Source organism: Labrus bergylta, chromosome 4 (genome assembly GCF_963930695.1).
Source record: "Labrus bergylta chromosome 4, fLabBer1.1, whole genome shotgun sequence".
Lineage (NCBI taxonomy): Eukaryota > Metazoa > Chordata > Actinopteri > Labriformes > Labridae > Labrus > Labrus bergylta.
In genome coordinates, this window is record NC_089198.1 from 17,847,098 (window position 1) to 17,865,049 (window position 17,952).

The 17,952-nt window shown below is 38.0% G+C and overlaps 1 protein-coding gene across 1 annotated transcript in view; it reads right to left on the reverse strand.

Moving 5' to 3' along the window:
- The window catches only part of clstn2a (calsyntenin 2a), a 152,204-nt gene that overhangs the window by 18,171 nt on the left and 116,081 nt on the right, over positions 1 to 17,952 (reverse strand). Inside the window, exons 6-9 of the mRNA XM_020644452.3 lie at positions 15,724 to 15,873; positions 12,226 to 12,411; positions 10,379 to 10,636; positions 8,011 to 8,132 (exon numbers count right to left, since the gene is read on the reverse strand). Coding sequence (XP_020500108.2) covers positions 8,011 to 8,132; positions 10,379 to 10,636; positions 12,226 to 12,411; positions 15,724 to 15,873 — 716 coding nt within the window. The remainder of the gene's footprint in view (positions 1 to 8,010; positions 8,133 to 10,378; positions 10,637 to 12,225; positions 12,412 to 15,723; positions 15,874 to 17,952) is intronic.

A 17,952-nucleotide genomic window follows, 5' to 3' on the forward strand; every position in this document is an offset into this window, starting at 1 on the left:
AAAAATACTTTTTTAAAAACAGACAATTTGGCATTTAATCCAAAGAATAGCAAAGGATTATTTATCTTTTGTTTTTGAAGTGTATTAAACTTTAAGTGAGCCAGATCCAGCATCTAGTGTTGATGTTGTGTGCATGCTGCTCACAATGGAACAGAGCCACCTTTACCAGAGTTTGTTAACCTGTGCTTTTACCGTTTTTACAGGTCAACAACGTCTGCTGTGAAAAGGTCAACTTTGAAGGAGAGGTGAGGAGTTTCCCTGAGGCATCCTCAAACTCCAAAAGTGCGAGGGCAAATGTTAACACAATTGATTCTTTTTTTTTTTTTATCTTGGATAAAACACAAACAGAAAAGAGACAGCTGTGTACTTCCTCCACAGGGGAAAAGGCCATTCTGCAATGTTTTTACATTTTAATATTTCACATATAGAATCGTTTTTCCATCATTTTCCTCCAGACCTTACTGTGTTGCTCTCTTATTATATTCATTTATTAAAGTTTGTTTTGACATGTCACTGGTCAGCTCCACTTCAAATTGAGTAATTTGTTGCTGATCTAGATTGTGCAAAGTTTTAAGTATATTGGACAGGGTTTAGCACTGTGAAGTTGATATCCACTACACTATGATCATTTGATTCATTACAGTAACCACCCTCCTTACTTCTATTCTATAAATAGTATATAGTATAGTATGTAATATAAAATTCTACTTGCAGATGCTGGTGATTAAACCCCACCTTATCCAGAGTGAGAGTCCCTCTGTTGAGTATATTACCATGCAATACCAGTGTTTTATTGCTGAGAGTAAACACAAGAGATAAGCCTGTCTATCTAGTGGTTAATCTGCCACAGTGTACTTACGAGAGGCTATTACATCGGTACAAAAGACAGAAGATAAGAGCCAATCGGACCCGTAAAATACTGTGGAATCTGGAGGCAGAATTAAGTTTCTGACCTAAAGGATCTCTGGATAAACAATTAGACTTTGCCTGCTGCTAATGAAACGATTACAAAACTTACTTTGAGCAAACATAAGTTATACAATTCAGATAAAAATCGTTGTGCATCTTGCTTGGGAGAAAAAAAATCTAACATGTCCCTTTTTCACAGACAGCCACAAGGCATTTACATCTGCTGACCTAAGCAGAATAATGAGGACACTCTGCTGGCTGTGGAGAAGCCCTTTAACAGGGTAAGGTTTATTTTGATGCACTGGAGAGATTTGGGTTGGAAGGAGACTTCTTCATATCAATACAAACGATATATAAAGGTGTTACCCTCTGTTTTATATGATAAACACCACTCAACAGTTTTTACAAGCCCTGATCTTTGCTCGTCACTAGAAGAATCAATCATGACTATTAGTTTTTTTCACCTGAAGTATATGAAGTCTGTTTACTAACATACTGACAGACTGGGAGATAATTCAACTGAATCTGAAGATTTGGCTTTAGCCTCCATTATCCTCCTTTTCTACCCTTCTCATCTATTCATGCTCTTTGGTATGAACGTATTTTTTCAGCTTCTCCATCTCCTGCCACACCACACCTTCATATCACTGCTCCTTCCTAACATGCACCTCTCCTCTCTTCCTTTTCTCATGTTATTTGTTCCTATTCTCATTCCTCTCCTGTCCTCTGCTTTGCTGTCTTCTGCTCATGCTATGTCATTGCATTCTTGATGCCAGCCTATAAGTTGTCACCGTGGAAACAGGGAATAACAGGGATTGTTAAAGAAAGGAAAGAAAACTAAAAGAAAAACTGAGAGAGAGAGAGAGAGAGAGAGAGAGAGAGAGAGAGAGAGAGAGAGGAAAAACAAGATACTGCATGTTCGACATAAAATATGCTAACCAAAAGCAGAGTCTTTCTGAGTTATAGTGGTGTAGGGCAAAAAGATGCTGTAAACCTTTTATATAGACTCTGTTACACCTATAACTGTAATATATAAGAGTTTGGTACATAAACTAAAATAAATAAATACTAAAATAGTATTTCTGTATCAAGTTCTCCATGCAGGAGTTTGAGCAGAAAGTGTGGACACAGAGATTGTATCACAACTGAAAAATAAAATAAAGAAAGATGTGAAGAATAGGGTTAAATAAGAACCAAGCTGTAGGTGTGCTTTGAAATGTTTCTGTTCTCTTTGTCTGTTCGACCGTCTTCCTGTTTGTCTGTCTGTTGTCTGTTGTCTCATCAGTCTTGCCAGTTCTTGTGAAGGCAGCATTAAAATATTGAGAAACTATTGAATTTGTACCTTTGAGGTCAGCATGGAAGGCATTTTCTTTTGTCTAAATTGAAGGCAGAGTTAGAAAAAGAAAAGTTTAAAAAGTGGAGTAATGGAGGGAGTTGAAATAGAACATGAAGAGATGGAAAAAACAAACTGACAATACATTAGGGTGCTGACTGAATGCTTATGGAGTGCTTATAGTGCACTGAGCATGCCTGTAGAGTGGTTCATAAGTACCAGATAATGTTCCCCTCCTCTTACACACAGACACACAAACACACCCACACAGACAGACAAGATACTACATACTGTATATAGCCTATATACTGTATATATAGTATCTTGTCTGTCTTTTTCTATTCATCTGTTGCACAAACAGAGCAACACAGAACATCTTCCATCATCGCCAGCTTTTGATCTTTTACACAAAAAGAGTTCAAATGCTGGGTCCTTGTAATGTCGTGGAAAATCCAAGTGATTTAGAGCAAACAATATTATACATAAAAGTTAGTAAATACAGCAAGTTCAAGAACAGAAGTAAACAAAATAAATGTCACTTCAAGGAGATTGTTTTAATAAATGCTGAGTGGATTACACGTTAATTTCCCTCTTTAAAAAGAAGGCCACTTTACACACTTAAACTTTATGTTAGACAGTTCAAAATGTACTCATACCTTCACGGATTACAGCTTGATAAACATTATGAGACCTGCAAGCATACTAAGAACTTTTAACACGGCTTCTTGTGTTTGAGATGGATCTAAAGTAATATCGGAATGTGCACTTCAATCTCTCCTGGTATCTTCAACAAACAGGCAGACACCCACAAACACACACGCACACACGGGAACACCACCAACACAATCCAATGAATCTCTTCAGAAACAAAGAGAGGCTGTGAGTCTACACAGGACAGCGAACAAGCCATATGGCACAGATTGTATAGGCAGATAAGGCAGATCAGTTTAGAGGCTGTACTGACAAGCAAAGAGGGAGATTTTGTTCTACTCCTACATTCAGTCCTTATTATCGAACCCAGACACAAATGATTAATCACAGGGTGTCTGCAGCTGTTTGGAGCCGGGTAATTGGTGAAACTGGGAAGTTTATCTGTGATATACAACACGCAATCGATTGAAGAATTGTACCTCAGTACAAATCTCAGGCCTCAGCTGAGGAAAAATACCACGCCTTTGTTTCAACTCTACCCCTCTCTAGATATTTGTCCTTCTCCATCCACTCTTAAATTAAATAAAGTAAATAGCACCTTATTTCAAAAGATTTAGAACAAGGCCAAATTGCACATACTCCTGTTCCTTATCTCGCTAAGGCGGTTGACTTAAAGGTTATTCATATTTAATTTGAGTAAAGAAAGCAACACAAAGTGAAACTGTATTTCCTCTTGATTCACTAATCTATGTAAGTTTATTCTTTCCCTCCCCTCTGCTTAATTCGATTTTCTTTTTGCATGTTTTACGCATTCCTCCCATCCTTTATTTTGAAAGACCTTAGTAGAGTGAATGATGATTTGTACAGGCCCTTTTAACTGTGAGAGACTATCTATTGAACAGCTGGGTTGAAGTGATGCTCTCTCTAGACTCTGGGGAAGAGAATTATGTGCTAAGAGAGGAGTGATCCATCCTCTAGTAGTCCATTACCGGGCTGAAAAAGAAGAGAGTAAATAGGCATCCTCTGTGTGTGTGTGTGTGTGTGTGTGTGTGTGTGTGTGTGTGTGTGTGTGTGTGTGTGTGTGTGTGTGTGTGTGTGTGTGTGTGTGTGTGTGTGTGTGTGTGTGTGTGTGCTTATACACTAACAGATAAGTCAGTCTCCGTTTTTAAAGATACCTGCACATCTTTCTGTCAAATGTGATATTCCTTCAGTGTGTTCGATCGACTTGCAAAATGAAAGCCTCTCTCTCTGCCAGCTTCCTCTCATCCTCCTCCACCCCTCCTCACTCGGAGTAAGAATTGCAAAATCAATAGAGCTAAATGGAGTTGCCGCGGAAGCCATTGAGTGTCCTTTCTAAGTGCTGGAGGAACAAGGACAGAAGCAGCTGTAACACCCCAAAGTCCCCTCCTCTCCTTCTGGCCTCAGTTCATCACACTCCTTTATCCACAGTCTGTACTGCTCTGTGAGCTCGTTCTCACTACTCTAAACAAGGCTCTGTAGCATCATCTCCTGTGCTTAGATAAGCTATTATCAGAACAATCACAGGACAAGTTTTCACCTTTTATTGAAATAATAGAAAATAAAATGTGTAAGAAGTTAGACTTGGAGTAAGTTTGAAAAGAATGTACTGGCTGTATTGTGTAGGACTGCCTCATTGTGTGTTGGCAATAAAAGAAAACACATGTGAATTAAGATAACCTCATTCACATGACAAAAAAATGGTATCATGTTGCAAATACAGCGACCCGACCTAATACAGATAACAAGACTAAAAAGCACAACAAAACTGAAATACAAACTCTTAAATTGGCCTAGTATGCAAAATGAGTGTTCACAAGGCGGGGGGCGTCTGAAAGGAAATGAACAAGGCTGGCATTCATGCAGGCTTGCTGTTGCCGAGGTTTTTGGACTTGTGAAGTACAATAAACGTCACCTATCCTTGTTTAATCCTTTTTTTAGGCAGAAGAGTTACCATTAAGACTCCAAACGTGAGTTCAGTGTGGTTAATAACTGTTCAGCTGGCTGGAGCCTGTAGGGCTACAATATGCTTGGAAATAAAAATAATATGAATCTCTATACTCTATGGATTGACACATTCTTGGTGTTTAAATTAAGTATTGCTATCTTTTTTTCAATTTATTTAAATAGAGTATAGATGCTAAAGATGCTAGCGTGAAATCTGAATTGTATAACTTGTTCTTATCACATTTAATTCATGTAATAAACTACTCTACTACAGTATAAAGTACATGTATTAACTGCATATTACGCACATTTTGTCAGTGCACATTTTCCCAAAACAGCACCATCAAAGTTCCTCACAGCAGAACAGTAAGAGCAAAGATAATGAAACTATAAATCCAGTCGAAAAACTGCTCCTCACAGATGCTTAAAGGACAGCTATCTGACACAATGCCACTTTTAGTTATGCTCCCTAAAAAAAGATAACTATTAAACACTTATCATATAGTAGTTATCAGAAAGTGATTAGTTATTACTCAGCATTCACAGCCCCCCTCTGGTGCTGTTTACACCTTGTGAGTGGTAATGTTCTCACACCTTTAAGATCACAAGTTGTGGTGTGTTTGTGGGCCAAAAATATACAAGTAGATTATTGTATTTATACAAGGCTACAACTGTTTTCATACACATGGTTTTACACTTCTCTTCGCCAGAAAACACTGCATGCTGCTTCAAGCCACAAATGAGGTTTTGATGTCAGAGTCTCAGATGCTTTAAGACCCCCCACACACACCGAAATCAATTGTAAAACAAGTTAGAGACACAAGTTTCTCCTTCGGCAGAAGTCCTTAATCAATAATGCAATCCAGCCACAAGAGACATTTCCTAACAATAGAACTTCATACAAAAATCCAGAAACCACTACAGCACTGCTATCTTCACCTCAATGTTTGCATGTTTCCTTTTTCACAGAATTATCATTTAAAATGCAATAAAATACTATCATAAGAAGTCATACTATATGCAGGTGAAGCAGCTAAATCCAAGGGAAAGGATTAAAGAGCGCTAAAAGTATTTCTTTTTTCTCTTCCGGTTGTCCATTTGTTTTAAGTAAGATGTCCCTACACTGGTTAATCTCTGCTATTTCAGACCAGTTCCTATTTATATTTTATGAGAGTCTCTGCACAAGTGATTTGTAGTGGTGAGTAACTCATCACGTATTCTCTTTGACTGCTCCACAAGCTTTCTCCATGCTTCTTTTAAAGATCCAAGTAAAGGAGCAAATGGGATCCCTGCTTTCTTTAATATCATCTGTGTTCGAGTGTGGGATAGAATGAGAGAAAATTAATAAAACACAGAGAGAGAGAGAGAGACAGAGGAGAAGTGAGAATGATCAGTCAAAGCTAAGTCTTTGGGTTGTTTGCTAAGAAAACTGTCTGCTTCTTGGCTGGCCCTTCTCTTTGTCACATCTGTCCCTGTGATCCTCCAGAGATAAGAACACTAGGCTGAGAAAAACTGTGAATCTCCCTTTGACCTAGAAAAACAACCACCTGGTTAGAAGGTACACACCCAACAGCGCAGAGAAATTGCAAAGACAGCACACTGTGTGCACACAGGAACTAAAGCCTTTTGTTTGATTTAAGTTGCCAAAAAAAACAAAAAAACAACAACAAATAAAAACAAAAGTAATTTTCAGAAAGGTTGCACATGATGATACATCATTGCACTCTCACATCCAGAGACCCAAATAAAAACCCTTCTTAGTGAGCACACATTTGTGAGAGCTTGCTGTAATTATGAAGCATTTTCTAATCATTTCAGTACGAGGTGGATATATTCTGTATGTCCCAAGGGCAAGCGATTAGATTACATTTACATCTACCATCCATCCTATCCATTACAATTACGCAGGGCAGTGTGTGGAAAAAGAAACTTCCCGTGCAAAGGGAGTTTATTGGCTTATCATAAAAATCATTTTGACTGCAAGGATTTCTTTTTTTTCACAGAAGGATTTTCTCTGCTCAGTGACGGCCTGCTGAGCTGGAGCGACTACATACTGTTCAGTTGGATTATTCTCATTCAAGAGTGTGAATTACTGAGGTGTCCTTGAGTTAGATCTTAATCCTTCCCTCTCCACAGTCACTTGTCTGCCTCTGCAGTTTTTTGGGGGTAAAATCAGATTTCACTTTGTTTACTAAAACTTGTTTATCTACTTTGAGATATAACACACACGGTGGGCCTATTTACTGGATCATTGGTTCATTGGATACAGCTCAAGAGAGATCAAACTACTAGCACATTTTTTGCACCGGTTTATAAAGTCATGACAACATTGACACTTCCAATAACACTGGATTCTGGGTGACAGAAAACCTGATTTAATGAAAGTGTGCAAAAGCAGCAGCATTAAATTGGATGAAGTCAGCAGAGAATACCAGCATCTGTAGTGGAAGTAAGAAAAATAATTAAACTTTTTGCCATACTCCATAATGAACTGATGATTGTTTGTAACCCCCTTAACACAAAGGCAAAACTCAAGTGCTCTTAAAAAGGAATCTGTCACTGTTCATTTTACCCATAATGTACAGAGAGAGTCATCTTTCTATTGTTTGCTTTAATCACTTGAATGCAGCGCGACTATAACTTTTAATGTTACATCCTCTGCCGTCGTCTTATTGGTTTACATAACTCAGGGTCAAGTCTCTTGTCGGTGAGGGATGAGGGAAATCTGACCCACGCTACAGTTTGCTGCAACTTTTTCACTTTCAATGTATGTTTGTTTGGTCCATCTTCTGACCCATAGCCTTTTCACACATGCACAATTTTATTTACTTCTCCAGGACTGAACACAAAACCTCACTGCAAATTAGTTTAACAACTCTCAAGAAGTGTGACAGATAATAGAGATCTGCTGCAGGTGAGCTATTACCAATGACTAAACAGTGTGTGTGTGTGTGTGTGTGTGTGTGTGTGTGTGTGTGTGTGTGTGTGTGTAGGATAACAGGGTCTTCTGCCCTCTTATCTCCTCCAGCGTGCAGAAAGTGATGGAAGGCCTCTGGTAATTAGAATGGAGAGCCTCTCGCCTTGCTATACAAGTAATGATAGCCCTTCACCTGCTGTAGAAAATCACCTACAGGCACGCACACACTTCTCACCTGCTCCAGTTTCCAGTGGAACTCTGCAGGTCTGAAAGTGTCGATCTGAGTGAAATCTCTCCTCAGCAGGAACACCAGGCGACAGTTGTGAACATACAGAGAGTAATGGTGGCGATTCATTTCTGCAACAGGAAGAAATAGACACACACACATTTAGACAAAGAGGTTGGTGAGTCACTTTTTGGTGCTTTTGATAGCGGTCTAAAACTGTATGGCTTCATACCTGGAAAACATCACCAGCTGAAATGACTCATCTAATAATTCACAGGCGCTGCAGTCACCTTTCTATTTAGGGGCAGGGGTGTTAATGCACACCTTCCTCCCTCTCCAACCAGCCGGCATTCACTAACAATTGCTCAAATGTAACTAATAAGAAAAGACGTTCCATAACAAGGTTAGTGATAACAAAATCAAAATATTTCAAAAAATGATTAAAGCAACTTTTCGGCTTCAGCACACATTCGACATGACATTAGCCTGCACTTGAAGAACAGTTCGCTGACAGATCTGTTGCTAAAGCTTTTGTATAGAAGCAATTCAAGAAGCATCCAAACACTGTGAAACTCTTTTGACAGAGTACATGCTGCTGGTGTTTGTGTTTTTTTAATTATCCACCAAAGTCTGCATAAAAAGGCAGTGAAAGAGTCCTACTTGCTCTGCTTTGATAAATAAGTTTGAATAAACACACGTTTCAAAAGGACAAAGCTGTCATTTGGACAGTTGAGGTAATGATTTGGATTTTCCAATAAAAGTTAAAAAGGGTTAGTTTAGCAAGTATGACTTGAGTAATTAACTGTCCATACTATTGGGTTGTGTTAAAAGGGTCTCACAATGATGAGCTTGTCTTCCAGAAGAGTTGCCAGGGGTGGCATGGGCCCCACTTGAAATCTGATTGGCCACTACTGGTGGCATCCCCAAATCCTTAACAATGATTGGCTATTTTCCTTGTCAGATGCAAGACTTGTAAAAACCTGCTATTTGCGCTATGCTGCAACAGGCTGCTAGTATTATTGTTACTTTTTGCATTTGAATGCAGCAGATTTCCATTTATTTGTACTTTTAATTATGACTTACACACATACTCTTATTGAATCCTTAAAGATTTAAGATTATAAGGTATATGTAGCAGGGCGCAGTTATTAGTGCAGGCGTGCCATGGAGCTACAGAAGCTTTAGGCCTCAATGCACTGGTCACAGACTGGATCCTGAATGTGTCTATCTTAAGCTCTCCTATCCAAATAAAAGCAAAAGCCTCAAATATAATCTTAAAAATTAAGATATACTGTATGTTGCAGCTTTGTAGTGTTATTTCAAAAAGCTGAAAAACTAAACATAATTTCAAAATAATGTAGAAGAATATATCATCTGTAATATATAATGTGTATGATAACGAAATTATAACATTTTAGTAGTTAAAGTAGTTACAATTAGTGGAGGAAAGGGTAAACGTCTTCAATTCATGTGTGTGCACACAAACTTCATGCTAACCCTGCATCAGTCAGTGCCCCTGAGGGCCACACCAGAGAAAACAGTCTGGACACGCCGCTGGTAAAAATATGAAGATTCGACATGTTGATATCTACATGATAACTAATATAAAAAATGCAGAAAGTTAGAATCTCTCAAATGCAGAAAGTTTTATTTTATGTAAAAGACTCAAAAATCTTTCCTATCGTGAGATCATGGTCATTTCAAATTTATAACACAGGATTGGCAATATTTAATATAAATAAAGTTATATAGAATAATATGGTTATTATTCTAACATGATGCTTTAAAGCTGTCATGTTTTAGAAACCATCATGATGCTGTTCAAGCCATCCTTCCTCTTCCAGGCTCACTCTGAAGAATGATGGGATGGCCCTGTGTTGTTGATCAGTCCCTTCCCCTGAGCCTTTTGGTGCCATTTACATCCTTCAACAAGCAGTTTCAAGTGAAAGAAAAGAGTCGAAACGATTGTGATGGTCCAACACAGACAACTCTGAAGTTTTGCATCACAAGATCAGGCTACTCATTTCCTGAGCTAATAAGCCATCTGTGAGAGCATTGTGAGAACATGCAATGTGCAGATGGCTTCTTTAATTACACAGTTCAGAAGGCTCAGTTCAGAAACTTAATGGGAAATGAGTTGTACATTTCAAAAAGCATTTGCCATTCTGGGCTTCAGTCCATGTTTCATTATATTTGAAAGAATGTTTTAGATCATCTTCTGTCCATAGTATGTTTCTGATGGACACTTTGAGTTAAAAGTTCATCAATGCTTCAAAAAAGTAAAGTAGGAGAAAAAATGTGGCTAACATGCAGGAAAATTGAAGGTCAAATGTAAATTCCATGACAACAACGAGCATGTGTGAAACAGTTTCCTCACCTGTCTTGTCGGAGTTGCACAGTAAAGTTTCTTTCTCAGCTCTTAGTCCAGGACTGGGCCCATGTTTCATCCACGTAGCTACAGTGAACTGGTCTGTCAGGTTTTGGGGCACCACGTGATCCGGAACATTAGCAGCCTGATGACCGTCGAATCGATAGATGAGGTCGCTCTCTCGGCCGCTGTCAGTCAGCAGAGACGCCGTCCAGTTTGTGGATGGGCCGGGGGCAGGAAGGAGGTCAGTGCTGCCTGATGCTGCACCTGGATGTGTCAGTCAGAAAAGGCAACACCTTCAAGACAGCCGGACGGCAAATCAATCTCCAGAGAAACAGTGTCTGTTTATGTCCTTGTGATTTCTCTGAGTACCAATGAGGAAGGACACATTTAACTCTGTAAATCAGTGAGAGTTTAGAAATAGATTTGCTGTGATTAAGGCTTTTGTCACAAACCCAAGGTTACTTACTGCTCTACTTAAAAGAATATAATATTTGCTTTGCCAACATGTCCCTTGTGATGAGTTAAAGATAATATTATAAGCACTTTACTGAAGATTTAGAGAACATAGCCCTCACTCATTAAAAAAATAGGCATCCATCTTTTTGATGCTTTTCTCAAGACACACTATTCAATAAATTACACGATTGTAGATTTGACTAGTAATCATATCAATGATGAAATAAAGATGAGATGTAAGATTGTCTGAAAATGCCAAAAAGGAAAATTAAATTCAAAATTAAGCATTTCGCAGTTGGAGTTTTAACTAAAACCAAAATATTGAAACACAGCACTCTTATTTTGACTTCTATTCTGTGGCTTCTGGTAAAAAAAAAAAAAAAAGAGTTTGAGATCTTTCTGAGCTTCCTGTCGTAGTATTCATAAAAACATGACCAATGGGTGATATAATTAAAATTTACATTCAGACTTAATTAAATTGGCAGCCATAGTGAAAATACTGTCTGATGATGACCCTTTAATGATGGTTACAGTATCAGCCACCAAATCCCAATTTCAGTCAGCTCTTGCCATTTACCTGCTCCTTAAATCCAGACCAGAAATAGAACTTAGATAATAGAAATAAACTCTCCTCAATGAATCCAGAATGATTTCCAGGACACTTTGAGGAGGCTTCAGAAACTACAGTCCTATTCTCCGGCATTTTTCTCCTATATGAAGTATAATCTGTTACCACAGTGACTTAAGAAGCTTTGGGTTTTTGGTATGTGTGGTATTAACACATAAGATGTTACAATCAATATTATCATCATTCCACTTTTAACCATAATAACTATAAAACATTCTTAAGCTTCCCCTTTTATTCTAACATGTACAGTCTCATCTTAGATGTTTTCATCACATATGATCTTTGCCTTTTTTTTCTTCATATCTAAAATAAAACTCCAGAGAGAATACTCTTGCTGAGAAGTTAGAATGATTCATATTGCACATTTTATCTGAATATGTTTGTGAGGATTAAAAAGTGTACAGTACACTGTGTATAACAGCAAATAGCTGTGTACCAGGGCTATAAGAAAATAATGAACACGTTTCACAGGTCAGGTTCAGAAATTTAATTAAAGAAGAAAACATTTCAAAATAGTCTTCAGGATTAAATATGCATGGAAACTTGAGTATTAATAGACTTCAGAGGCAAAGATGTCAAGAGGTAATTTCTCCTTTGAATTAAATGTTCCTTGTCGTTCATTAGTGTTACTAGCCTTTGCTCCCTGAAAGTTCTCTACTTGATAATAGTACCTTTCTTTCTCATGCCAGCTGATTTTCTTTCTCTCTCCATCATTTCGACTTCAGATCCCTTTTCTTTTTCTTTTTTTTCTCTCCATTTCTCTACTTACCACAGAGTTTTTGCAGAGACTTCTCTGAGTATGTTTCCCGGTCACAGCCCTTCCCGATGTGATTTGTCTGCAGCTCCACCATCGCCTTCACGCCAGACAGGGGACCTCCACACGTCTCCAAGTGCATCTTGGGAAACAGCTGTTTGCTCCCAGTACCTGGCTCATAGTCCACCCGCTTGTTCCAACCTATAAGGGTTGGTTTCATAGTTAGTATATAGCAATTACTTTTTTTCCAACTATATAACTGCTATTTCCTCCTTTAGTCATCATGCACATTACACTAAAATGAACTTGTCAATGTGTAAGGTTACACATTTGAGTTAGTTATTTTTGAACTTGAGTCTTTTGCATCTCTTAATCATTTTTGTTTTCTATTAACAATGTGTGTTTGATTGAATTAGTAGGGCCATTTTCAAACAACTGTTGATGTTCATCTTGTGTTAAACATGGCAGACACCAACATCTCCCCTTTATAAAAGTACATCCATTTAAATCAGTCTCTCTGTCTGTGACACTGAGGATGGAGCTAGCTTTCATCTTTGTGTTATATACTTCATTGAGAGGTTATGTTAGAATGCGTACCATTTTGGAAAAGGTTAAGTATATGACTTGTGTTTTGCAGACTTTCTTAAGAGTTTTTTGTCGTAAGGGATTGAGCGAAGGCAGCATAAACTGAAAACTTGATCTAATCCGATATCCAGAACATGAATAAGTAGATAGTTTTGAGTGCATGTGAATCATTGAACACAAATCCATTCAAGCCTATTTATAAGATTCATCTTTGCTAACCTGCCCTCGTTGTAAATCTAGTGTCATTTCTTCCAGGTTTTAAGTATTATTTGATCAGCTCAGATAAGTGATGGAAATTGAACTATATGCTGTTCTGCAGGTGTTTTTATAATGAGGATATGTGGCCTTAAAGATGGCAACTTTGAAGCATTTGCAGGGATTTTCTCCATGTAAGTTTTACCTGTGTCAATTTAAAATGAGACTAAAGGACTACATTTTCATTACACAGGTAGATTTGTCCTCAATGGGCAAGAATCTCAGAATCACAGTAGTTATACGGGTTCACAAGCATGAATGTGTACAAGGATGTGTGTGTGTGTGTGTGTGTGTGTGTGTGTGTGTGTGTGTGTGTGTGTGTGTGTGTAGGTGGACACCTGGCACGTCGAGCCTACAGAAAATGGTATCAAATCCACTGAGACAAACATTGAGAAAAAGAGAAACAAATTGTGATCAGGTGGGCGAGCAGGAGCAGGAGGTGAGGTGGAGCAGGACACATTTAGCCTCTATTTATGCCGGGGGGCCTTCTTCAAAAAGAACGGCAGAAACACAGGTGACCTTTATCCACAGAAGATAAATAAGGTTACACTTACAAAAGACTTGCTATTTGAATGCATCACTGCTTTATGTTTTATTCATGGATTAAAGCCACTGTGTGTTAATGTTTTACAGCAGAATTATGCACCATTGCCTGTTTTATGAGCCAAATCTCAAAGAATTATGCAACATTGATGAGGATGTTAGCAAGGTTTGAAAGCAATTGTGTGTTTTTGTGACTCGACTGCAGGAAGTCAATAAAGCTGTGAAATCACAGGGATCTCAAAATGAGGCTCATTGACTGTGAGCAGGAAGACCCAGCTGGTAAATTGCTGTAAATGGCTTTATTGTTCTTTAAATCAGCCTGTTTTTCTATATATATATAATACCTCTTTAAAGAAAATAAAATCCTTCAATCTTAAGACATACTCTGCTAAAATCAATGGCCCCCTAAGAGCGCCTACGACACCAAGTAAAAATGACATTTACATAAACTTCTAATGCCATTTCACACTTTCACAGAGCTGTAGTGCCTCTCTCCTTTTCAGTCTCCACATCTCTGTGATGTGCACTGACAGTCTGACTGTCTGTAACAATATGTTTCATTGTTCCAGCTAAATCGTCTTTTTTTTACCCTTTATCTAAAGAATAAAATGGTACAATGCACATGGGGCAGGATGTCCAGCATGTGAGTAAGTTGGTAGATGGAAATTAAATTATTTGGCTTATCAACAGTCAGATATACTTTAAACCAATAAAACCTTGTAGTTTATCCAGAGATATGAAGTGTTAAATGTCATGTGCTCATATTTCTTTTTTGATATTAATGGAGTGAATACCTTGCAGATGATGATTGTGGATTTCCCTTGAAATCAGTCACATACCTGTAAGGCTCTGAAGAATTTTTTGAAGGTTTGATTTCATGTGGACTGTATGTTTGTTAAAGTAAGTATACTCATATCTTTGCTCTAATGGTTAAAATGTAACTTTCTCAAACATTAGCAATCTATCAATTCTGTTATACATTCTGTAGAGCAGTATTGCTCTGTCCCATGTCACAGCTAGCAGGCCGCTTTTTGTTGTGCCTATGTATTTTAGCTAGTATTTATTGTAAAAACAACCTAAGGAAGCACCTGGTAATTATATAGACTGGCATCTTAAGTATAGGGTGCTAACTTGCTAGCTTACTAATGGTACTGCACTCCAGAGTAACAAGCTGAATTTAGACTTTTGCTTTTATTGAATGAAGACTTCTGACATGCCCTTGAGTTTAGGATAGTTAATCACATTTTTTGGACAAACCCAGCTTGAACATCATTAACATTACCTACAAAACAACTATTTTGTAACTTACTGTTGGGCTACTATGCAACTTAGGTCACAATAAATTCAAGATTTATGGGGTAAGACAACTTGAAAATCTGTTATTATTTCATTTAATATGATGTGGCAGAGCCAGATTTGAAAATTGAACACTTTTTCGATTAGTCTTTTTTTTTCTTTTAACTGAGGGTGAAACTTTCATTTAATAAAAGCCACAGCTTTGCAGTAGTTTAGAGTTTTATGAACTACACAGCATACAGAAAGATATATTCTGGTCTGATCTTTTACCAACTCTGTGAAGACTGTAGGGATAACCTCCCTCCTTTACTGTAACTTTGTTTGTGTCTTTCTTTCCTTAAGTTATCTCTTCATCCTGTCTCCTTCTGTATCTCTCTCTTCCTTCCTTTCCTTCCTCTCCCCTCTTGTCTCTGTCTGTCTTCCTCTTTCATTCCTGTGTGAGCTTGACTCCTAAGATGCTGTCAGCTCTGACAGGTGAAGCAGCAGGGGAGACGGACTTGTTCGAACACCAAGCTGCTAGAGTGTTTAAGGAATGGGGGAGTGGGAGGGGGGTGTCTACTTTCCCTCTGGAGGTTTTTGTCAGGTCCTCTGATTTCCTCGAGAGACGTTTGTGCTAAAACAAGATAGAAATTCCCTCGAGGGAAAGGATGTGCTCAGAAATTGCACCTGCTCCAATTTTGATGCCATTGCTTTGCATTTGCATTTAAGTATGTTTAAACAAGATGTCAGGGCGCTGTATGGCAGCATATTAATAGGTACACCTTTTTATTTTACGACCTGAGAAAGTGAGATCTTTTGAAAGCATTCTGTCTGTTTTTTTTTCTTATTTCTGACCTTGCCATCCGGGTTTACAAACAGGCTTGACATCAATATGCACCGCCACATCTTCCTTTGCTTTCTTCTGGCCGCAGTCAAAGGCCGTCACCATGATCTTGTAGCTCTGCTGCTTGTCATAGCTCAGCCGCTCTGTGTTTCTGATGTTACCTAAAGGAAACAGAACAAATAGAAAACATACTCTTAAGAAATATTCAGTTTATCCTCATTTTTGCATTTAAAAAGAATGGAACACTATTCACTGAGCAATAACGAAGACTGACTGTGAATAAAAGAAACAGTTCACTGAAAACAAATCCATCTCTTTGTGCTTATTGAAGCCTTTAAGTGAAAATTCAGGGTCCAGTAAGCCTGTGCTGCTTTTAAAAGTCGAAGCATCTCTGCAAACAGCCAGTGTAAAATTTGAACGATGGATTATCTTAACATGTCAACCAGCTAACAGAGTGAAAACAGTGTGACAGAGAGGAGATGCTCCAGGCCTGTCTTCACCGCACAGGCACTAGACAAGGTCAAATACAGACAGTAATAATAGGACTAATAGGCTAACCTAGAAAGCAGAAACTACCTTTAAATTATTGTTCGAGAGTAAAACAAGAGATCTGAATCTGAATTGAAACAAATATTCTCAATAAAGCTGGCTTCTTCTGGACTTCTTCTCTGTTACCCTAAGTCAGTTGTTTAATTTACCAACTAAAAAGTTCTATTCAGAACACTTGATCCCCCCTGGTACTCCTCTACTAAATGACCCATTGATTGTTTACGCGATTTAATTGCACATAAAGCCCAATTGCTTGATTGATTTTTTTCTTTTTACATCAATCACCTCAAAACAAAATGCTCCTCGTGGGAGGAATTAAGCTGTTTGCACTGAACTAGATGTTTAATATCGTCGAGGCTTGTGGTTGTGAGTTATATGGTAATAGCTTTAATGTTGAGAATGTGGCTTTTTGACATAATGTGCACTAATTGTGTTGAATAATGTTGGTCAGTGTCATTAAGACCATTTCCATTGACCTTGTGTGTGTTTGTGTGTGTGTGTGTATTATGATTTCATGTATCAAATATTGCCTGCCTTAAATTGCAAGTAAAAGGACTAATAAATTATATAAAATTGAATTCCTTTCTAACTGAGGTACGACAGTCTCTTCATCTAAATGCTATGTTATTGTGAAAAGCAGTCAAGCATACTTAACAGCAATCAAATGAGACAATGAATTGAGTCAATATGAGTAATCTGGAGCGTTATAGCTGCTAATGGTCTTTCTGGTGCTAGAAATATTAGAAGTGCATAAATAAGCTCTCAGAAACCGATGTTTGATACATCGTTTTCTGAGAATGACGTCTGTGAGTGAACTTGTTGTCAAATAACTTTGGAGATATTTCCAAGCCATGTTTACAAACTGGTAGAATCTGGGATTTCGATCGGTAGACAAAAAGCAAATGTATTTGCACATTTGAACAAATCCCCAGGGGGTTGATAAGTTACTTGGTATTCAGTCTATATATTAACTTAAAATATGAACTTGGTGGAACAGGAGAGTTTTGCAGGATTGAATACTATGTGAATGAAAGATACAGAAGAGAATAAATCTTGAAACGTGGGAGCAGCCCCAGGTGTATTAAGATGTACTCAACTGTAGCAAACAGAGGTTATGGCTGGATATTTATCAAAGCAGACAACAAGCGCAAACACAGACAGACAGATCCAAAAAGAAAAGAGGAAGGCCTATCAAGAGAGAGAGATAGAGAGAGAAAGAGAGAGAGAGAATCTGATGTATTCCATTGATTACTGGACATTTTGTGAATTGATGCCATGTAAACAACCTTCATCTAGAAATAAATATTTATGCATTGAGCTGCAACATTCAGCAGATTTGAATTGATTTTAGCCGTGGTACAATGCATCAGAATTGTCTCATCAGTGTGCGTACTGTATATTTTATGTTGTAAAGTCAATGGAAGTTGAATTCCCTTCATTGATGAATTCCTGCTATGTTTTAGAAGGTCTGACCTGAGAGAAACTGCAGTATGATGATCACTTGACAGTAGCGGCTGTTAAAAGTGTGAAAGTATAGAGATGTGCATGTTTTTCAGGAGACCGGCAAAGTATGAAAAAATACACGAGCTAAATTGAGTCGCTAGGGAATACATCCAAGGAAGACTGGTGTAACAATCGTAAACTCTGCTGCACTGACTGATCTCGATGTTAACAATGCAGCGGAGAGGATA